The sequence below is a fragment of the Theropithecus gelada genome, chromosome 2 (genome assembly GCF_003255815.1).
Source record: "Theropithecus gelada isolate Dixy chromosome 2, Tgel_1.0, whole genome shotgun sequence".
Lineage (NCBI taxonomy): Eukaryota > Metazoa > Chordata > Mammalia > Primates > Cercopithecidae > Theropithecus > Theropithecus gelada.
This window is the reverse complement of record NC_037669.1, coordinates 103,326,445-103,349,519: the sequence shown is the minus strand read 5'-3', so window position 1 is coordinate 103,349,519 and position 23,075 is coordinate 103,326,445. Positions and strand designations below refer to the sequence as shown.

At 41.0% G+C, this 23,075-nt stretch overlaps 2 protein-coding genes across 12 annotated transcripts in view; one reads left to right on the top strand and one right to left on the bottom strand.

Moving 5' to 3' along the window:
* The window catches only part of MLH1 (mutL homolog 1), a 55,302-nt gene extending 36,173 nt beyond the window's left edge, over positions 1-19,129 (top strand). Inside the window, exons 13-19 of the mRNA XM_025377362.1 lie at positions 2,443-2,539; positions 9,022-9,176; positions 11,132-11,195; positions 15,763-15,927; positions 16,745-16,837; positions 17,131-17,244; positions 18,761-19,129. Coding sequence (XP_025233147.1) covers positions 2,443-2,539; positions 9,022-9,176; positions 11,132-11,195; positions 15,763-15,927; positions 16,745-16,837; positions 17,131-17,244; positions 18,761-18,928 — 856 coding nt within the window. The 3' untranslated portion in view covers positions 18,929-19,129. The remainder of the gene's footprint in view (positions 1-2,442; positions 2,540-9,021; positions 9,177-11,131; positions 11,196-15,762; positions 15,928-16,744; positions 16,838-17,130; positions 17,245-18,760) is intronic.
* A 2,142-nt stretch (positions 19,130-21,271) lies between these two features.
* The window catches only part of LRRFIP2 (LRR binding FLII interacting protein 2), a 130,845-nt gene continuing 129,041 nt past the window's right edge, over positions 21,272-23,075 (bottom strand). For all 11 annotated transcript variants that reach the window (XM_025376036.1, XM_025376038.1, XM_025376039.1 and 8 more), the window contains 2 exons: positions 22,680-22,784; positions 21,272-22,233 (listed from right to left, as the gene is read on the bottom strand). In XM_025376036.1, coding sequence (XP_025231821.1) covers positions 22,123-22,233; positions 22,680-22,784 — 216 coding nt within the window. In that variant the 3' untranslated portion in view covers positions 21,272-22,122. The remainder of the gene's footprint in view (positions 22,234-22,679; positions 22,785-23,075) is intronic.

The following is a 23,075-nucleotide window of genomic DNA, read 5'->3' as shown; positions in this document are numbered from 1 at the left end:
TGAGCTGTTACTTGATGCATTTAGCAGTCTTCCTCACAGTGGTTTTGATGGACAGATTCCCTCAGTTTGGAAATTATGAGTTTTCTTTAAGGGTTTGTCTCCCTCATGTATAGCAGGCTGTTGAAAGTTACAATGTCAATAACTTTCTGAATAGTATCAAACTGTTTTCAGTGCAGTGTATTAACAAAGCTAACCTGCCTCAAGTTTGGTCAGCTTTGGAGTCTTGCTGAGGCTAAAATGATAAATCTAAATGATTTAAAATTGTATATTCCTACACAGTATCTCACTTAATTATAGAATAGTCTTGTGAGGGAGGCAGAGCAGATGCTGTTTTCTCTATTTTAAAGATGAGGAAAATGGAAGGGAAAATGGAGAGGACAGACCAATTGCAACATCTCCACAATCAAAAACAGGCCCAGGTTCCTGCCTTGTTGGTGGTGGGTTGCTACTGGCAGTGGCCTTCATGCAGGAAGGCTAGATGCATAACCAGGTCAACAGCCCTTGCAGGACAAGCATGCCATGTAATTCTGATTCCATCGACTGGGGCTGGTGTTTTCAAACATGCTGGTGTAGGTCTTACAGACGGAGTCGCCTGTGCTGTGGGGAATGGAATGTGCTCTTGCTTTGGAGCCAGAACTCCTCTGAAGCTCCCACCACCTACACCATTCAGAGACCAGACAGAAATTTGTTCAACATTTTGGGCATGATTTTCTTGCTTTGTAAAATGTGCTACACTGCAGCCTTTACTGGGCTGTGGTGATGAACACTTAAGATACTGTGTGTGTGCTTTATAATCTGTAAGGCACTGTTCAAGGAGAGGGACCTCTGCCATGAGCCCCTACCCGCTGGTGTCTGGTTGACACCCAAAGCCCCAGCCTGGGAGAAGCTGATTCTCTTTGAGTTGAATGCTGTATAGGGATTTGACTGAGGCTCAGATTTGACGAGGAAGACCACTAGCCTTAATAGACCAACAGGCTGACTACTCCCTGATGAAGTTCCCCAGGTCATGAAAGAAGTAAGAGATACATTCCTTGTCACAGCTTTCTTAGTTGCACCTGACCTGTATGATTATTTGAGCAGTGTGTTGTCTGTGCAGGGATCATGTTTGTGGAGCTCACTGCCTCGTCCTTGGTGCTGAGCAGAGTACCTGGCATGTATACTCAGTAGATATTTGCTAAGGGAGCAAGTCAGTGATTGAGAGGAGCAGCCTGGGAGGTAAAGCCCTAGAATCTTTATTTTAAAGGGATGTCAAAGTTGAACGTTCAGTTAGACAGTTCTCTTGAGTTTAGGGATTTACCCATCCATGGTGGACACATTTTGAGTTAACAAGTGAGGTTAATTTTGACAGGTTCCAGTATCCAGGCAAGCATTCTATGGAATAAGGCTCATCTCAGGGATTAGTAATGACTGAATTTACTTACTGCTAGTCCCATAATTTTGATCTGTTAATTAATGGGGTTAAGAAATGTCATAAGCTATTTGCTACCATTTAGAGTGAAAATACCCTTAACGTTTTTTGCCTCCAGATATCCACACTTAATTTCATTTTCTTGCTCTTTGGTGAACAGTCCTGGGTCTGAATGTATATATTCATGGTTTGTCACTAGGTGACAGGTTTTTTTGGTACAAGAAATCAGTTCGGCGAACATTTGTCAAGTAACTTCTCTGTAAAAAATGTACTGTGCCAAGCTCAGAAGTAGGAAGTGAAATGGATCAACTATGAACCCTGCTTTAAAGAATACCGTGGTGTTATCTGGGAATTGTTTAGGTAGAATGAAAGAAATCCTCTAATAGAGATATGAGGCCAGTTCAGCAGAAAGCCAGGGTGAGATCTCCTGAGAGGGATGGAAGGGTGTCTTGATTATCTCTGGTAACAGCAAAGGTACTGGCATACAGTGGCCATTGGAAGACAGCCAGCAGGGGATGGGGGCATTTACCCTTGCAAGTGAGCATTAGGAACTAGAGGACTGGTCGCCCTTTCTTCAGGTTTGGTTTCCCTTGCTGCTTCTCAGAAAAAGATGCTGAGACTCAAGGCCTCAGTTATGAACTCAGATATGTGGTTTGGCTTTGAAGTATAGACGGATTTTGTCTGATTTTGGCAGGGAAATGCCTGCAGACCAGCACTATGGGGATATTTAGGTTAGGGACGAAATGAAAGTTGTTTTAAGTCCTGATAAGAGGCTGTGAAGAGGTACAAGAAGCCTCACAATGCCCAATGAAGAAAAGCCCTGTGCTTGATACTGCTGCCTCCCTTCCCCGTCTTGCTGGCAGGGCTGCGCTTCAGTAGCTCTGGATGCGTCAGAGCAGTCCATGAACATTCTGTGTGGAAAATCTCTGACTGTTTTAGTGGATTACACTGCTCTCCCTTTCCTCCAGTGCCTCATTATTCAGGATTATTTGATGTTCTCCAGCTTTTAAAATAATCATTTTCCGCCTACGCAGAACATCCTGTAGAGACATCGAGTTTCCAGTGGGAACAGAGAGGAATACTTACTCTAAAAATGAAGAAAATAAACCTCTTTTTGTGGAGTGGGGGATAGTATTGCAGAACTTCTATAATAGTATAATTCACTTGTGGTGCCAAAGCTTAAAAAGAAAAGTATAGTAAAAACATAATGTATAGGCTTATTGCTGTGCTATGACCCATGCTGTTTTCTCCAACCTCTCTTGTCCCCACTCTTCCTTTTTGCTGGTGATATTTTTATTTATTTCATGAAAACAAAGATACATATACACACACATAGATATATGCACAAGTATATATATATGTGCATAACACACTCCTGCATATACATTGGTAAATTTAAAAATCATATTTATAAAATATATGTAGCGTCTACAGAAAAACATGAACACTTGTGACAATAGCACCTGCCTAAGAAATGGGACATCACCATCACCTTTGAGGCTCTTATGTGCTGCTCCCCTGTGCCATTCCCTTCCCTTCTTCTTTAGAGGTGATTACTATTCTAAATTTTGGGATTATTATTTCCTTTTTTTATTATAGTTTTTTATTACAGTTTTATTACCTACATTTGTAGTCCTAAAAATTTGTTTAGTTTTGCAAGCTTTAGATTTTATAAAAGTAGAATTACACTGTAAGTTTAGTTTTTCTGCAATTTACATGTGGCTATACATATATTCCTAAGATTCATCCATCTTGTTACATATAGCTCTGGTTTACCTTTTCTGTATAATACAGATTCTGCTTCATGAATTTACAGTTCATTCATTCTTCTGTTGAAGGACAGTTGGAGGACTCATATGGTCTCAGTCCCTGTGTCCCCACATGCCACCTTGCTTCCCAGCCTCATATGAGTTGATTGGTGGCCTGGCATACTGGATGAGAAGCTCTAGGTCATATATTTAAGAGAGTTATTGCTGGGTCATAAAATGACAGATTATTTTCCAGAGGGGTCATATTCATTTATATTATCACCAATAATTATACTGTCAGATTTTTACCAGTTTGATGATTGTGAAACAATATCTGATGGTAGTTTTTATTTGCATTTTCTTGGTTGCAATAAAGTTAAATGTATTTCAGCCAGTCGCATTGGCTCATGCCTATAATCCCAGCACTTTAGGAGGCCGAGGTGGGTGGATCACTTGAGGCCAGGAGTTCAAGACCAGCCCGGCCACATGGCAAAACCCCATCTCTACTAAAAATATAAAAATTAGCTGGGTATGGTGTCACATGCCTGTAATCCCAGCTACTTGGGAGGCTGAGGCATAAGAATCACTTGAACCCAGGAGGTAGGTGTTGTTGTGAGCCGAGATTGTACCACTGCACTCCAGCCTGGGCAACAGAGCAATAAATAAATAAATAATCAATAAATAAATTAAGTATATTTCATCAACTGTTAAGTGTGTGTTCAAGTTTTTACCCAATATTTGATGGGCTCTTTTTTTTGTCTTTCCTAACTAATTTTTGGAGTTTTTGATATATTCTAGATAGTAGTGAGTTACATGAAAATATCTTCCCCTAGTTTAGGGATCCCCAGTAACGTTTTAAAATGAATACTTGTTTTAGGAACAGAAATTCTTAGATTTAATGTAGGCAGATTTTATCAATTGTTCTTTACAGATTGGCTTTTTAGCTTAAGAAATCCATCCTAACTTTGCGATAATTAAAGATATGCTCTTAGATTGTTTCCTAAAAGACTCATACTTAAGCCTCTAGCCCACCTGGAGTTGATTTTCACAGATACTACATTTTTTACTAGTTGTAGATTGGCCCCTTTGTAGAGCAAGTCTATTAGGTGCCATTTTTATGGCAGCCTGTGCTCACTTTGTGTCTCTGTCACATTTTGGTAATTCTCACAATATTTCCAACTTTTTCATTATTACTATATCTGTTATGGTGATCTGTGATCACTGATCTTTGGCATTACTATTGTAATTGTTTGGGGCACCATTAAGCTCACTGTCTTATGTGGACATAAACCATGCCCACATAAGACAGTGAGCTTAATTAAATGTGTGTGCTCAGACCCCTCCACTGACTGGGTGTTCCCATGTCTTCCTCACTCTCCTCAGGCCTCCTTTTTCCTTGAGATGCAATAATATTGAAACTAGGCAAATCAATAACCCCAAAGTGTCCACAAGTGTTTAAGTGAAAGGATGAAGCCGGGTGCAGTGGCTCACGCCTGTAATCCCAGCACTTTGGGAGGCTAATGCGGGTGGATCACCTGAGGTCAAGAGTTCGATACCAGCCTGGCCAACATGGTGAAACCCCGTCTTTACTAAAAATACAAAAATTAGCTAGGCCTGGTGGTGGTCGCCTGTAGTCCTAGCTATTCAGGAGGCTGAGGTATGAGAATCACCTGAACCCAGGAGGCGGAGGTTGCAGTGAGTCGAGATCATGCCATTGCACTCCAGCCTGGGCAACAGAGTGAGACTACGTCTCAAAAACAAAAACCAAAACAAAACAAACAAAAAAACTGAAAGCAAGAACTTAATGAGAAAGGCATATTAAAAGCCAGTATAGGTTGAAAGCTAGGCCTCTTGTGCAAGTTAGCCAAGTTATACATTAATGATAAAGCGAAACAGCTTTATTGCTGTAATAAAGTTTTGGTGGTCTGGATAGAAGATCAAATCAGTCACAGCATTCCCTTAAGCCAAAGCCTAATCCAGGGTAAGGCCCTAACTTGCTTCAATTCTTTGAAGACTGAGAGGGGTGAGGAAGCTGCAGAAGAAAACTTGAAAGCCAACAGAGACTGATGAGGTTTAAGGAAAGAAGCCACAAGTGCTGAGGTAGACACTATAGCAAGTTATCCAGAAGATCTAATTGATGAAGGTGTCTTACATTAAACAACAGATTTTCTATGTAGACAAAACAATCTTCTATTAGAAGGTGCCATCTATGACTTACATAGTTAAAGAGGAAAAGTCACTGCCTGGCTTCAAAGCTTCAAAAGACAGGTTGACTCTCTTATAGGTACTAATGCATCTGGTGACTTTAAGTTGAAGCCAGTGCTCATTTGCCATTCCAGAAATCCCAGGGCCCTTAAGAATTATGCTAACTCTACTCTGCCTGTGCTCTATAAATGGAACAACAAAGCCTAGATGACAGCACATCTTTTAGAGCATGATTTACTGAGTATTTTAAGCCCATTGTTGAGACCTACTGCTCAGAAAAAAAGATTCCTTTCAAAATATTACTGCTCATTAACAAGGTACCTGGTCACCCAAGATCTCTAATGGAGATATATAAGGAGATGAACACTAACATAGCATCCATTCTGCAATCCATGGATCAAGGAGTGATACTGACTTTCAAGTCTTATTTAAGAAATACATTTCATAGGGCTCTAGCTGCCATAGATAGTGATTCTTCTGGTGGATCTATGCCAAGTAAATTGAAAACCTCTGGAAAGAATTCATCATTTTAGATGCCCTGAAAAACATTCAAGATTCCTGGGAGGAAGTCAAAATATCAACATTAACAGGAGTTTGGAAGAAATTGCATCCAACCCTCATGGATAACTTTGAGGGGTTCTAGACTTCATTGGAGGAAGTAGCTGCAGATGTCGTGGAAATCACAAGAAAATTAGAAGTGGAGCTTGAAGATATGACTGAATTGCTGCAGTCCCATGATAAAATTTGAACAGATGAGGAGTTGCTTCTTATGGATGAGCATAGAAAGTAGTTTCTTGAGAGAGAACTTAATTCTGGTGAAGATGCTGTTGATATTGTTGAAATGGCAACAAAGGATTTAGAATATTATATAAACTTAATTGGTAAAGCAGCAGCAGGGTTTGAGAGGATTGACACTGGTTTTGGAAGAATTTCTACTGTGAGTAAAATGCTATGAAACAACATGACAAACTACAGAGAAATCTTTCATGAAACGAGAAATCAATTGATGCAGCAAACTTCACTGTTGTCTTATTTCAAGAAATTGCAACAGCTTCCTCAGCCTTCAGCAATTACCACTCTGATCAGTCAACAGCCATCATCAGGGCTAGATCCTCCACCATCAAAAAGATAACAATTCGCCAACAGCTCAGATGACTATTAGCATTTTTTAGCAAAAACCTTTTTAATTTTATTTATTTAATTTATTGGAGACAGAGATTCACTCTGTCGCCCAGGCTCACTGCAACCTCCACCTCCCAGGTTCAAGTGATTCTTGTGCCTCACCCTCTCAGGTAGCTGGGATTATAGGCATGTGCCACCACACCTGGCTACTTTTGGTATTTTTAGTAGTGACAGGTGTTTACTATGTTGGCCAGGCTCGTCTCGAACTCCTGATCTCTGGTGATCCGCCTGCCTCGGGCTTCCAAAGTGCTGGTATTATTGGCATGAGCCACTGTGCCCGGCCAGCAAAAAACTGTTTTTAAATTAAGCTGCGTACATTGATTTTAGACATAATACTGTTGCACACTTAATAGATTACAGTGTGGTGTAAACATAAGTTTATATGCACTGAAAAACAAAAAATTTCACATGACTTACTATATTGTGATACTGATTTTATTGCTGTAGTCTGGAACTGAACCTGCAATATCTCAGATGTATGCCTGTATCTACTTGTTCTGTGATACTTGTTATTGTCAGTTTGTTTGGATTTGCCACATATTATCTGATCATAATTCTTTCCTGTAGCTGTTTTATGGTCTGCCTGAACCTTTAGTGGGGCCTTTGGTGGCTTAGTCCTTTCACGCCTAAGACAATAGAAGTTCTAAAAACTGGGAAGTCCAATATCAAGGCCCCAGCAGATTTAGTGTCTAGTGAGGGCCCGCTTCGTCATGCATGGCGCTGTCTAGCTGTATCCTTACATGGTGGAAGGGGATAGCTAGCTCTCCGGAGTTTCTTTCATAAGGGCGAATCCCGCTAATCCCAACAATGAGGGAAGACCTAATCACCTCCCAGAGGCCCCACCTCCTAATAGTGTCACCTTGGGGGTTAGGATTTAACCTGTGGTTTTTGTGGGCACACAGACATTCAAACAATAGCCATGGCAAACTTTTTTTGCTTTGTCTAATTCACTCTTATTTTGAAAAGTATTTGTGTTGGGTTTAAAACTCCAGATTGGCAATTATTTTTTCTTAGTGCATTGAAGGTAATAGTGTATCATTTTCTGATTTCTACTCTTGCTCTTGAAAATTCAGCTATCGGTCTTAAAATTTGTTACCTGTTGAAAATTCAGCTACCGGTCTTATATTTTATTTACTTAGTGGGTAATCTCTCTTCTTTCTGAGTACCTTTAAGATCTCCTTTTAAAAATACCACGTAGTAACCTTGTGTGTCACGTGTGGATTTTGTTGGGCTTGCTAGCTGAGACCTGACGGTTTTCATCACTTCTGGGATATTCTCAGGTATTTTGTCTTCGAAGTCTTCAGATACTGTCCTCTTCCTGCCCTCTCTCCGACTCCTTCTGGAACATGAGTTATGTATTTATTATCTCCCATGTACATAAGTTATCTTTACATATTTTCAGTTTCTTTATCTTTCTGTGTTACATTCTGGATAATTTTGTTGATCTACCATCCAGTTAATTACCTTGTTAACTTTGTCAAATCTGTTTTTAAGTTTATCTTGATTTTTCTTTTCAATTATTGTATTTTTCATTTTTAAAAACTTTATGTGCTCATTTGGAAATCTTGATCCCAGGAGATAGTGGATAGTGTCCTGCTGTTTACTCATGGTTTTAATACTTCTTGAGCATGCTGAACATACTTATTTTATGTTATTTGCTGATCTTTCCAATTCCTGAAACCTTTACAGGTCTCATTCTGTGGATTCTTCCGGATTCTAATTCATGGGGCTTTTTTTGTAATTTTGTAACTGTTAATTCCTCATACTTTATCTGTGGGGAATTACTTGAAGCCTGGGTTGACAATGAAATTCTGCAGAGAGAATTTGCATTTGATTCTACTAGGAAACTGGAGGAACAGTCAGCCCCGATTATCAGTTTAAATTAAAATCTCGGCTTAAGGTTTTCAGGTACCTGCTTAGCATGAATCCTGACTGGAAAAGCATATGAGGACCAGTTTATGATTACAGATTCACAGGGTGTCATTTTTTCTTCCAACACCAATGCTAGAGGTGGCGATTTTGCTTACTGCCCTTGGAGGGGCAGGGAAGTGGGCATGGGCATAGTAGTATGGTTTTCCTTTTCACTGGGGGTGCAGCCTTTGGAGTCTCAGCTTCATGTTTTGGGAAAGTGGCCTCCTAGTAGACTCTCCATTTCAAACCATTCCATGCTTTTGTCCTCCTTTTGCCACCTTCAGAGCCTGTGAAAACTAATGTTTGTGATTCCTGAGGTTTCTCAAATGTCTTTGGATAAAGTTGACTTCAGAGATCTTGTTACCTGAGTTCCTACTTTGTCTTAGATTTTGATCCTTGGGTGTCTTTAATCTTTTAGCAATTCCTTGTTGTGTGTTAAAAGATTAGTTCTATTTTATTCCTCATTTGTGTTTGTTTTCACCAGGAGGCTCAATTCAGGCTTCTTTGCTTACTTGGTGTCTCTAGCTCTGGTGCTTGGTGCTTTGGGCAATGAAGTGGGGTTGGTAGGATTCCATTACTTACCTGTTTTTTGGTTTTATTTTTTGTTTTGCAGTTCTCCGGGAGATGTTGCATAACCACTCCTTCGTGGGCTGTGTGAATCCTCAGTGGGCCTTGGCACAGCATCAGACCAAGTTATACCTTCTCAATACCACCAAGCTTAGGTAAATCAGTGAGTGTGTGAACAAGCAGAGCCACTAGAACAATGGTCCAGGGAGCACAGGCACAAAAGCTAAGAAGAGCAGCATGAGGTAGTTGGGAGGGCACAGGCTTTGGAGTCAGACAGATGTGGTTTCAAATCCAAGTTCGACCATTTCCCATTTATTTGACTGTAGACAAGTTACTTTCCTAAACTGTGTCTCAGATTTCTCATCTGTAAGTTGTGGTATTACTAGTTAATGTGCAGGGGTTTTGTTTGTTTGTTTGTGAGGGTAAGAAATAACCCAAGAAGCCTAGTCCTTGGTAGTTGCTCAGCACCCTGTAAATGTTGTGAACCAGGTGGTGAGGGTTTGGTGCTGCTAGAGAATTCTCTGTATGCAACAGAGTATTGTAGGTGATGCAAGAGAAAGAAGACCTGATGCCTTCTTTCCTCCCAGCTTTGAGAATGGAGCAAAGGCCTACTCCAGCCACCAAGCAAGCCAGTGGGCTTGATCAGCACAGGAAAGGTGACCCCATCAGTTTCATTTGACTGTTGCATGGCTGGCAATGTTTCTATTGATTGTTTCCAGGGACCTTGGTGGATGAGCTCCTGTTGAGTCTAGAATCTGTATTAAATCTGTTCTCAAATAGGTAATGCATATGGGAGGATGCTGCCACCTTGCATATACTAGACATCACCTACCTACTGTGAGACTCTCCCTCTAAGCCCTGCTGTGGGCTCAGAGTACTTATTGGCCCTGTCAGTGGGGCAGCCACTATACATTGCATGGAGTTGGTACATGAGATAGAAACCTATTTGCCATCCCTTGAAACTGCCCCAGTCCAGAAGCTTCCTGTTAGCACATGTACCTCCTTGTATGTATTCAGAACTCATTCCTCCTAGGCTCGGAAACCCATTTGGTGCAACTCTGTTCAAGTTCCATTGTCTGCTTTGAGAATGCTTGGGCTTGTATAGTGAGCTGTCACTTTTCAATTTGTTAGGAATTCTACTCCCCTTGCTTTTTCTTTTCCAGCAAGTCTAAGGGAATGACCTCCAAGGCCCCAAATCACAGTTGCATTCATGTTCTTTCATCTCACAGATACAAATTCAGGCCAGTCCCAGATTTGCAAAATGTGAATTGGTTTTCCAGTAAGGGGGTAGAAAAACACAGGGAGAGAACTGGGTTCAGAGTTCAATATCTGGATTCAAGTCCTTCCTTTAGCACTTTACTAACTGACATAGAATAACTCAGCTACTCAATAGGTGCCTCAGTTTCCCCACCAAAATGCAGACATAGCAGGTGCTTTGTCTGCTTTGATGAGAAGAAGTCTTTAAGCAAGTCTGTGGGGTTCAATGTGTTTTAAGAACTATAAAGTACCATATAAATGTGGATTTATTCCCATTGTGTTTTTGGAAGTAATTCAATATAGTGTGTACTTCATAGCTGCTTTTGGACTATTGCCAGCCAATGTATCATCCTAAACTACATGTCAGCGTAGTATAATCCTGCCTTAGGTCTATTTTTGATTATTTAGGAAGACTCCCTGCCCTCCCTGTACATTTCATATAATTTTTAATAAGTTGTAAAAAAAAAAAGTGATTTATAGGATTCTTTGTAAGTGGGGGAAAGGTAAGCAGACAAAAAACTTTTTAAATTTTACTGCAGAGTGTTAGAAACCAGTGTATAGCACCAGACAGGTAGGGACAGAACATGAGTGGTAGCAAGCCAGACTTGGTTTTAGTGCTCTAACCTATCTGTTAGAGGCTGGCCACTCAAAGCCCTGGTTGAAGATGTTGGGAATCCCAGCTCTTTGGAGGGGTAAGAGATTTTGTTAGACTGTTAAGCAGATTCCACAGCCAGGCAGAACTATTTCTGTCTCATCCATGTTTCAGGGATTACTTCTCCCATTTTGTCCCAACTGCTTGTATCTCAAGCATGAATTCAGCTCTTCCTTAAACTCACTTCATTTTTATTTTCAGTGAAGAACTGTTCTACCAGATACTCATTTATGATTTTGCCAATTTTGGTGTTCTGAGGTTATCGGTAAGTTTAGATCCTTTTTACTTCTGAAATTTCAACTGATCATTTCTGAAAATAGTAGCTCTCCACTAATATCTTATTTGTAGTATATTAATTTTTTCTAAAAATTCTTAGGATAGTTGCTGTATTGTATGATTTGCATATGGAGGTGTCTATAAGAAGTTTTATACTTTTTAGCAAAATAGTCATTTGGTAGCCAACTTAAACAAATGTTTATTAGTACAGAAGTTAATAAATATCTACTGATACTCAGCCGGGTGCAGTGGCTGATGCCTGTAATCCCAGCACTTTGGGAGGCCGAGGCGGGCAGATCATTTGAGGTTAGGAGTTCAAGACCAGCCTGACCAATATGATGAAATCCTGTCTCTACTAAATTACAAATATTAGCATGGTAGTGGGCACCTGTAATCCCAGCTACTCAGGAGGCTAAGGCAGAAGAATAGTTTGAACCCAGGAGGCAGAGGTTGCAGTGAGCTGAGATCGCACCACTGCACTCCAGCCTGGGCAACAGAACGAGATTCCCTCAAAAAAATAAGTATCTACTGACACTTAATACTTGGAAAGGGACAAAAATAAACATTGTCTAAAGCCATGGTCCAAATGCAACCCCTACCAACAATTTTAGTCTATTTCTTCCAAGACTTTTTTTTTCCTATGCTTTTTGTGAAAACTGTCAAAAACTTTTTCAATGCCGAATTTTAGTTCTGAGTTAAAAATCATACTACCTGTTTATATGGTTTCATATCTTCTTTTTTCATGTGATATACTCTATAAAAAAGCCTGCTGAGATTTTGATAGGGATTATGTTGAATCTAGATCAATTTAGGGTGAAAAACTTTTGTTAGATAAATCCCTTAGTATTTCACATTTTTAAATGCTAAATGTTTTTCAAAAATTTTTTCTTTTCTTTTTTGAGACAGAGTCTTGCTCTGTCGCCCAGGTTGGAGTGCAGTGGCAAAATCTTGGCTCACTGCAACCTCCACCCTCTGGGTTCAAGTGATTCTCAAACTGCCTCAGCCTCCCAAATAGCTAGGATTACAGACATCTGCCACCATGCCTGGCTAATTTTTAAAATTATTTTTAGTAGAGATGGGGTTTCACCATGTTGGCCAGGCTGGTCTTGAACTCCTGACCTCAGGTGATCTGCCCACCTTGGCTTTCCAAAGTGCTGGGATTACAGGTGTGAGCCACTGCGCCTGGCCTCAAATTTTTTTTTTTTTTTTTTTTTTTAAGAGACAGGAGTCTCACTCTTGCCTAGGCTGGAGTGCAGTGGCGTGATCATAGGTCACTGAAGCTTTGAACTCCTAGGCTCAAGTAGCTAGGAATACAAGTGCGTACCACCACACCTGGCTAATTTAAAAAAAAATTTTTTTTCATAGAAACGGGAGTCTTGTGTTACCAAGGCTAATCTCAAACTCATGGCCTCAAGTGATCCTTTTGTCTCAGCCTCCCAGAGTGCTAGGACTATAGGCATGAGTTACTTCACCCAGCCAAAAAACTTCGATTTCCTATTGTTTATTTGCTAGTATATAGAAATACGTATAGTTTTGTACATTGATGCTGTATCTTGCAACCTTGTTCAACTCACTTATTAGTTCTAATAGATTTTTTGTAGATTCTATCAGATTTTCTATATATGAACATGTCTTCTGAGAATAAAGAAACTTTTACTTCTTCCTATGCAATCTGAATGCCTTTTATTTCTTTTCTTTTCTTTTCTTTCTTTTTTTTTTTTTAAGATGGAGTTTTGCTCGTCGTCCTGGCTGGAGTGCAGTGGCTGGATCTCGGCTCACTGCAACCTCCACCTCCCGGGTTCAGGTGATTCTCCTGCCTCAGCCTCCTGAGTAGCTGGGATTACAGGCGCCCACCACCACGCCCAGCTAATTTTTTTTGTATTTTTAGTAGAGACGGGGTTTCACCATGTGGCCGGGCTGGTCTTGAAGTCCTGACCTCAGGTAATCTGCCCGTCTCGGCCTCCCAAGGTGCTGGGATTACAGGCATGAACTACTGTGCCCAGCTGCCTTTTCTTTCTCTTGTCCGACTGCACTGACTAGAGTCTCCAATACAATGTTGAATAGAAGTGGTAATAATGGGCTGGGCATGGTGGCTTATGCCTCTAATCCTAGCACTTTGGGAGGCTGTGGTGGGCAGGTTACTTGAGGCCAGGAGTTTGAGATCAGCCTGGCCAACATGGTGAAACTCTGTCTCTACTAAAAATACAAAATACAGTTGGGCATGGCAGTCCACGTCTGTAATCCCAGCTACTTGGGTGGCTGAGGCATGAGAAATGCTTGAACACAAGAGGCAGAGGTTGCAGTGAGCTGAGAATGCACCACTACACTCCAGCCTGGGCAACACAGCGAGACCCTGTCTCAAAAAAAAAAAAAAAAAAGATAGGAAAAACGAAGTGGTAAGACTGGAAATCCTTCTCTTGTTCCTGATCTTAGGGGGAAAGTCTTTTACCATTAAGTATGCTGTTAGCCATAGATAGGTTTTTTTGTAGATGCCCATTATGAGGTTGAGAAACTTCCCTCTGTTCCTTATTTGCTAGAGACTTTATTTAGGATTGGATGTTGAATTTTTTTCAAACGCTTTTTTTTTTTTGCATCTACTGAGATAATCATAAGATTTTTCTTTTATAGTTTGTTAATATAGTGAATTACATTGATTAATTTTCATATGTTAAACCAATCTTTGCATTCCTGGGATGAACCCTGCTTGGTTATAATATACAATCCTTTTTATATATTATGGGATTTGATTTGCTAAAATTTTTATTGTAATTATTTTATCTGTGCTCATGAATGTTACTAGTTTATAGTTTTCTTTTAGTCTTTGGTTTTGGTATCAGGGTAATGCTGGCCTCATAGAATGAGTTGGTAAGTATACCACACCCAGCTAATTTTTGTATTTTTAGTAGAGATGTTTCCTCCATGTTGGCCAGGCTGGTCTCGAACTCCTGACCTCAGGTGATCCACCCGCCTCAGCCTCCCAAAGTGCTGGGATTACAGGTGTGAGCCACTGCGGCCAGCCTGTTTCATATTTCTTAGGGTAGAAGCTGAGGTCGCGGATTTGAGACCTACCTTCTTTTCTAATACAGGTGTTAAGTGCTACAAATTTCTCTTAAGCACTGCTTTAACAGCATCCCACAAATTTTGATAGTTTGTTTTCATTTTCATTCAGTTCAAAATACCTTCTAATTTCCCTTTCGATTTCTTCGACCCACAGGTTATTTAGAACCGTGTTATTTAGTTTCCAATTTCTTGAGGATTTTTTAAAAAATATGTTACTGATTTCTAATTTATTTCCATCTTGGTCAAAGAACATACTTGCCTTTTTTTTTACACTTACTGAAACTTTTTTTATGGCCCAGAATATGGTCTGTGTTAGTAAATGTTCCATATGTATTTGAAAAGAATTGGTATTCTGATCTCGTTGAGTCGAATGTTCTAAGTATATCAAGTTGATAGTGATGCCCAAATCTCCTATGTCTTTCCTGATTTTCTGCCTGTTCTATTATTGAGAAAGGGGTATTGAAACTTCCAACTATAATTATGATTTGTCTGTTCTCTTCGCAGTTCTCTTAGTTTTTGCCTTCATTTACATACATACACACACACACACACACACACACACATATATATAAAAAAATTTTTTTTTTTCTGAGATGGAGTCTCACTCTGTCACCCAGGCTGGAGTGCAGTGGCACAATCTTGGCTCACTGCAAGCTCCGCCTCCCGAGTTCACGCCATTTTTCTGCCTCAGCCTCCTGAATAGCTGGGACTACAGGTGCCTGCCACTACGCCCGGCTAATTTTTTGTGTTTTTAGGAGAGACAGGGTTTCACCGTGTTAGCCAGGATGGTCTCAATCTGACCTCGTGATCCACCTGCCTTGGCTTCCCAAAGTGCTAGGATTACAAGCATGAGCCACCGCGCCCAGCCTGTATATTTTAAAGCTCTGTTACTGGGTAGGGTACATAAACATTCAGGATTGTTAAATCCTTTTGATAATGGACTCTTCTATTATGAAAAAATAATGTCCTGTGGGTTTATAACATATGTAAAAGTATGAGTAACAACATAACATCATCAGAAGGGGAGAAATGGAAGATAACGTAGGCATCTTATTTTTAAGCATAGTTTTCCCTTTGTTTCTGCATTAGATGATTGACCTGAAATGTCATTCAATTTAACTTACTCTCCATCCTCACCCCCGCACTTTAGTTATGAGGCAGTAGAAAGAAATGATCTGCCTCGTGGTTTTCTAGAAATATGAAAGTTGAGTCCTTAAGGCTACACAGAAGGAAAGTACCTCCCCAGGACTTCACCCTTCCCATCCGTTCAGCAGGCTTTTCGTCTGTCATATCTTCTCGGTTGAAATGGCCATTGACGAAGAGGAGGAAAGGGGTTTTGTTGTGGATTGTTTGGGCACTTCCTTTGGGGTATATGGGGGATGAGTGTTACATTTGTGGTTTCTCACCTGCTATTCTGATAGTGGATTTGTGGGAATTCAGGCTTCATTTGGATACCCCGTTAAAGCTTGCTCCTTCATGTTCTTGTTTCTTCCTAGGAGCCAGCACCACTCTTTGGCCTCGCCATGCTTGCCTTAGATAGTCCAGAGAGTGGCTGGACAGAGGAAGATGGTCCCAAAGAAGGACTTGCTGAATACATTGTTGAGTTTCTGAAGAAGAAGGCCGAGATGCTTGCAGACTATTTCTCTTTGGAAATTGATGAGGTATGACAGCCATTCTTATACTTCTGTTGTATTCTTCAAATAAAATTTCCAGCCAGGCACGGTGGCTCATGCCTGTAATCCCAGCACTTTGGGAGGCTGAGGTGGGCAGATGACTTGGGGTTAGGAGTTCAAGACCAGCTGGCCAACATGGTGAAACCCCGGCTCTACTAAAAAAATAGAAAAATTAGCCGGGCATGGTGGCATCCAAGCTGCTTGGGAGGCTGAGGCAGGAGAATCACTTAAACCCAGGAGGCAGAAGTTGCAGTGAGCCGGGATTGCACCACTGCACTCCAGCCTAGGCGACAGAGCAAGACTGCGTCTCAAAAAAAAAAAGTTCCAGGATCAGGACTAGGCCTTCCCTCAGAAGCAGCAAGTGACATATGTGACATCCTCTCCATTCCCTATTTGCATTTCTAGGTTACATAACTGTACTATTATCTATTCATGCCTATTTCTGTTCCCAGGGTGAAGGACCCAGACATGGAGAGTCGAATCCCTGCAGGCCATTGTAAATGAGATTATGCCATTTGCTCCCATTTCTTCTTACTCCTTGATCTTTGGGGCTCTCCATCTTGATGTGTTCTTTGGATCATGAACAGATCCAAAGAAAAGGTTGTTCTGCTGTGCTGTGTGTCAGGATGAAAAACTCTTTAAGTGTGTAGGTCTGCCCCCAGTGCCCAGCCCAATCAAGTAACATGGTCGCCCAGAGTGGCAGAGAGGAGGACAAGGCCTGGGAAAGCACTGGAGAAATGGGATTTGTTTAAACTATGACAGCGTTATTTCTTGTTCCCTTGTCCTGTCTTTTTCCTGCAAGCAGGAAGGGAACCTGATTGGATTACCCCTTCTGATTGACAACTATGTGCCCCCTTTGGAGGGACTGCCTATCTTCATTCTTCGACTAGCCACTGAGGTCAGTGATCAAGCAGATACTAAGCATTTCGGTACGTGCATGTGTGCTGGAGGGAAAGGGCACATGACCACCCTTTGATATGGAATGATAAAGATGATAAGGGTGGGACAGCTGAAGGCCTGCTCTCATCCTCACTAATATTCATCCCCAGTAATATTCAGCAGTCTCATTTATAGTTTTAATGCCTAAAATGTCATATTTAGTTTTTTAGCTTTAAGTAGTCTGTGATCTCCATTTAGAATGAAAATGTTTAAATTCATACCTATTTTGAGGTATTGAATTCTTTGGACCAGGTGAATTGGGACGAAGAAAAGGAATGTTTTGAAAGCCTCAGTAAAGAATGTGCTATGTTCTACTCCATCCGGAAGCAGTACATATCTGAGGAGTCGACCCTCTCAGGCCAGCAGGTACAGTGGTGATGCACATTGGCACCCAAGGACTAGGACAGGCCCTCATACAATCTTTAGGAAATGAAACTTGCCCATCTCTAAAATTTTGGGATTTCTTTGTACCCAACAAGGTTCAAACACAATAGTCAGCTTTTATTCATGAGTTTTACTTCCATCTGCTGATGTAGAACATACCTCCAGAGTGACCTCAGAAATTGTCAAATGTGAAAGCACAAGCCATCACAGTGAGAAATAGGAGGTTGAGTTAGATTGTCTAAGGCTGGAGAGTCCATATACTCCCACTGTTGGCTCTGAAGTGTGTAGCCAGTCTTCAGATTCTGGGTCAGTCGCCTCTGTATCTCTTAGCTTTTTGCCTTGCTCTTTATCCAACCACTGCCCTGCCAGGAAAACAAGGCTCTATAACTCCTCTTACAGGTCAACTTGACACAAAAAGGGTGCCTGGATTCCTAATGTTTCATTGTCACTTTTCCCAGTCAGATGATAATGCTTTTAAAATCAACATATATTTGGGGGGAAGTTGGAGGGGAGAGTTGAAATATTCTAAGAATCAAAGGGTAGCCCACTTGAATCAAAGGGTAGCCCACTTTAATCAGAGTATGACCCCTGATTGGCCACAGTCATCTCCTAAGCAGTGTGAGCCAGTTTCAGATGAGGAGGCTGAAGGCTGCTCGGGCATGCTCAAGGATTCCAAGTCTGTAGGTGGGAGGGCAGAGATTTAGTCCTGTTGGCCAAAGCCTCTAGGGAGTTTCTCACTCCAGTGGAGAAGGCAACACACTTACCAAACTCTGTGGAAACTATCTCATTTGATGTGTGGAAACTATCTCATTTGATTGGAAATTTTACCTCAGGCAAAGGAAGGACAGTTGAGAAAGAATATTTTCTTACAAATGAGACAGCTAAGGCTTACAAGAAGGAGAGGAATAATGAGGCAAAGTAATCCTCATTAATATTTTCATTCCTCCCCTGGGGATTAGAACTATTTTCAGACCCGATTTTAATGGTAAGTTAGGTACTTCCTACGGTTGCCGTCCAAATATCAGTCAGGATCAGACATGATGTTAGCTCCTGCTACAATAAAACCATTTTCTCCCTGAATGAAAACAAAGGTTCCACAGGAGACAGTCCCACAGAGCAGTGGCTTCTTTTCCCCCCTTAAAAACCTCATGTTGGCTGGACACAGTGGCTCACACCTGTAATCCCAGCATTTTAGGAGGCTGAGGTGGGAAGATGGCTTAAGCCCTGGAGTTTGAGGCTGTATTGAGCTATGATCACGCCACTGCCCTCCAGCCTGGGTGACAGAGCAAGACCTTGTCTCCAAATAAATAAACAACAACAAAAAAATCCTCTTGTGTTCAGGCCTGTGTATCCCTGAGAGGCTGGTGCACAAGATCCACTTCAAAAGCCCTAGATAACACCAAGTCTTTCCAGGCTCAGTGCACATCCCATCAGCCAGGATACCAGTATATGTTGGGATGCAAACAGGGAGGCTTATGACATCTAATGTGTTTTCCAGAGTGAAGTGCCTGGCTCCATTCCAAACTCCTGGAAGTGGACTGTGGAACACATTGTTTATAAAGCCTTGCGCTCACACATTCTGCCTCCTAAACATTTCACAGAAGATGGAAATATCCTGCAACTTGCTAACCTGCCTGATCTATACAAAGTCTTTGAGAGGTGTTAAATATGGCCATTTATGCACTGTGGGATGTGTTGTTCTTTCTCTGTATTCCGATGCAAAGTGTTGTATCAAAGTGTGGTATACAAAGTGTACCAACGTAAGTGTTGGTAGCACTTAAGACTTACACTTGCCTTCTAGCTGGTAGCATTCCTTTATACATGGTGGATTAATTATAAATAAATAGTCAGATGTATCCTAACATAATTTCTTATTTAATTTTATTATTTATATATTGTGTCAGTTCAGAGGCCAAAAAGAGCTCTTGAACATGTCGCAGGCTCTGACGGCGCTGACCATGGAGAAGGCTGGATTTGATCATCTAGTGTCTTCAGTAACCAAAGCTAATTATTAAGGAAAAAAACTTGAAGAAAGAAAATAGTCCTTACTTCATCTATAATGAGTTTTTGGTTTTTGGGGTTTTTTCTTTTTTTTTTTTTGAGACTGAGTCTTGCTCTGTTGCCCAGGCTGGAGTGCGGTGGCATGATCTTGGCTCACTGCAACCTCTGCTTCCCAGATTCAAGCAATTCTCCTGCCTCAGCTTCCCAAGTAGCTGGGATTACAGGCACCTGCCACCACGCCCGGCTAATTTCACTATGCTGGCCAAGCTGGTCTCGAACTCCTGACCTCAGGCGATCCTGCCTTGGCCTCCCAAAGTGCTGAGATTACAGGCATGAGCCACCACGACCAGCAAAAGTATGAATTTTTAAGTTAGCCCACTTTGTTAATGACTATGAGTACTAATAGCTTAAGATAAAGAAGTTTCTAGGTAATCTTTTTTGAAGAATGATGTAAAAATATAAACTTAAACTGTGAGTGACAAAATAAGCTTCCTTAATAAATATTAGCCTACATTTAGAGAAATGGAGCATTCAGCTCGGGAAGGAAGAATGTCTATGGTTTTAAGGTAAAATCCAGATTCCAAGACTCAGTGAAGAAAGTTCAGTGATAAAGAACAGACTACTCTCATCTTATGAAGAAATGGAGCAATTTCACTTGGAAAGACTAGGACGACAGAATGTTACACACATATTTATTGTGCCACAAAATAGGCAAGGTCAGTTTTGAACAGTAAGAACTCCACAAAGTAGACCAGGACATCTCAGAAGTGAGGTTCCATGAGCCCAGGTGGGGCACAGGCTGAGTGACCTTTAGTGGAGAGGAATAGGGGGTTTTCTGAGCTTCAAGAGCTGGGCCACACAGTATGTTGGTTCTAGCTGGGATGGAGTTCTAGAATAAACCTGCACTTTAGAACACCTTTCCACCCACCCCCAACCACACAACTTGCTACTGAAAATGTATAGGCTGAGGCACAATGGCTCATGCCTATAATCCCAATACTTTGGGAGGCTGAGGCAGGCAGATCACTTGTGGTCAGGAGTTCAAGACCAGCCTGGGCAACATGGTGAAACCCTATCTCTAATAAAAATACAAAAATTAGCAGGGTGTGGTGGTGGGCACCTGTAATCCCACCTACTTGGGAGGCTGAGGCAGGAGAATCAAGCTTGAACCGGGAAGGCAGAGGTTGCAGTGAGCCAAGATCATGCCACTACACTCCAGGAGGGGTGACAGCACGAGACTGTCTCAAAAAAAAAAAAAAGAGGCCAGGCACAGTGGCCCACGCCTGTAATCCCAGCACTTTGGGAGGTTGAGGCAGGCGGATCACTTGAAGTCAGAAGTTCAAGACCAGCCTGGCCAACATGGCAAAACCCCGTCTCTACTAAAAATACAAAAATTAGTCGGGCGTGGTGGTGCACACCTGTAGTCCCAGCTACTCAGGAGGCTGAGGCAGGAGAATCACTTCAACCTGGGAGGCAGAGGTTGCAGTGAGCCGAGATCGTGCCACTGCACTCCAGCCTGGGTGACTGAGTGAGACTCTGTCTCAAAAAAAAAAAAAAGAAAAAAAAAGAAAATTTATAGAAAATCATCTCAGTTCAGGAGATTGGTATCCATATTTTTTAAATGGCTAATTAAAAAAGGAACAAATATTACAGATTTTATTCACTTTTGAATTACCTTTTTAAAGTCTACTTTTATTATCTTATGTGCCTTTAGTCACTAGATTTTCCCCAATATATTTTCTATGTAAGCATTTTAAAGATACAATAATCATTTCAATAAAACCACCTGGGTACTAAGAGCAAAAGAGAACCATAAATTCTGCAAAGTAATTGCACTTCATGATTTTAAAAAACCTCTTGGACAGGGTACCTCTAAAGATGAAACTAGTCTTTAAAAGTTCTACATTCCAAATTGTTTTTCCTCGAGAAGGAGACAAAAGAAGAGGGATGTGGTTGCCATGATTTGTTTTAAAGTCTCCTGTAACAAAATGAACATGTCAGTAGCCAATTGTGGTTGGCAAAAGGGTGTATTTAATAGAATCTGCAGGTAGATTTCCGATCTGCCCACCCTGCCCTACCCTCCCCTTTTGGGTTTGTTTGAGGTTTCATTCCACAAATAAGCAGCAGATAAAATACTTTACAAGGTACAGCACAGTTGTATTGAAGAAAAAAGGACCCAACTCTTAAACTTTAAGAGTATTAGGCCTGGACTTCCCCTGCCCCATGCAATAAAGCGAGTTTTATATACACTCCCCCATATTTTTTTCTAACATTTTCTTATATAAATTTAAATATTTTACAAAAAAAAAGGCTTTTTTCCTCCAAACATATAAATTTGAGTGAAACATAGATTCCCCACCCAAGAACTTGTTTCTTCACTAAAATACAAATGTCGTCTGATATTAAGGGTAAATGTCTTTTGACCACTGGAGATCACTGAAGTCTGAATTGCACCGTGGAGAAGGCACTTGTGTTTTCTGAGGTCTCCAGCAAGTATCTCAGTGAGCACTCATAGAATTGCTGTCTGTCCTCCAGAACCCGTGCCAAGGCCTCCGAGTGCCCAGTTACTGAGGCAGCTGGGGAAAAATGTTGAGTAAACATGATTCTACAATTACAGAGATAAAAAATAAAAACAGCATGGACTGGTTCTAGCCTAGAATCAAACTACAACAAAATCCAAAGTGTTCATTCATGAAGATTCAAACTGGCTTCATTCTCTCATAAATTATAAAATACAAAGGTGGCTGTTTTAATGACAAAACTCAAAACAGTACTAAAAGGGGTTTGTGTCAATGGACAAAAGTCAGTCCCTCTAGGTAGGGCCCCAAGGAGCATCACCCAGGTTGAAGGGTGGTTTTCCTACTGCTGGGCTAAAAGTGCTGTCCTGTTGGCCTTCATCTTCTCCAGCCGCTTGGCCAGGTGGCTGTTGGTCATCTCCATCTCCTCAATCTTGTCCAGTGCTGTTCGTAACTGGAGACAGGGAGAGTGCAGTCACTACATGTGGTCAGAAACAACATCCAGTGCTACTCTATTTTCAACTTCCTGGGAAATGAAAGCACTGCTAGTTGTGATGGACTTGCATAGGACCCACAGCCTCATTTTTTCTGTCAGAGGTGTTAAATGATGATACTGAGGATTGTTTATTTGTTTTAATCACAGAAAGGATATATAGAAGTTGGAGAAATAGACCTGATCTGAAGCAGAAATAAAAACTATCTTTTTACTTATTATCTAATTGACCAAAACATAAAAGTAAATGGCAGTCACTATGCAGGTCAAAAACCAACACAAATTAGTTAAGTGACTCCACTGCTGTTTCCTTAAGTATCACATTTCCTACACAGCTAAGAATTTATTTCCAAAAGATTTTTTCTTTTTAGGAATGTGTTCTCCAAGAAGCATATTAAAAGAAGTACCTCTCGTTGTAGCTTCCTTTTTTCTGCTTTCAGTTCATCTTCAACTTTCTCAGCATTCTCAGCAGCAGTTTTATATCTCAGAACCTGTCCCTCAAGCCGGCTAATCTGTAAGTATGAGAACATAGGCCTCTAGTACTAGGCACTAGAAGTCACCACTTTTGGTAGCCAAGATGGAAATACAGTGTCATTATAAATGCGAAGTAATCTAACACTAACAAGTCCCCTAAGGGTGAGTCATAAGTCCTCTTAGAACTCAATTGCTATTTATAAATCAAGAAATGTCCCCAGAGAGGATTACAGCTGTAGAGTCATTTTAGGGCCAATTTCCCATGCTAAGTTTTATTATGACCATATTGTTTAAGTGCCAAAGCAATACGGGAGGAGACTCACTAAATG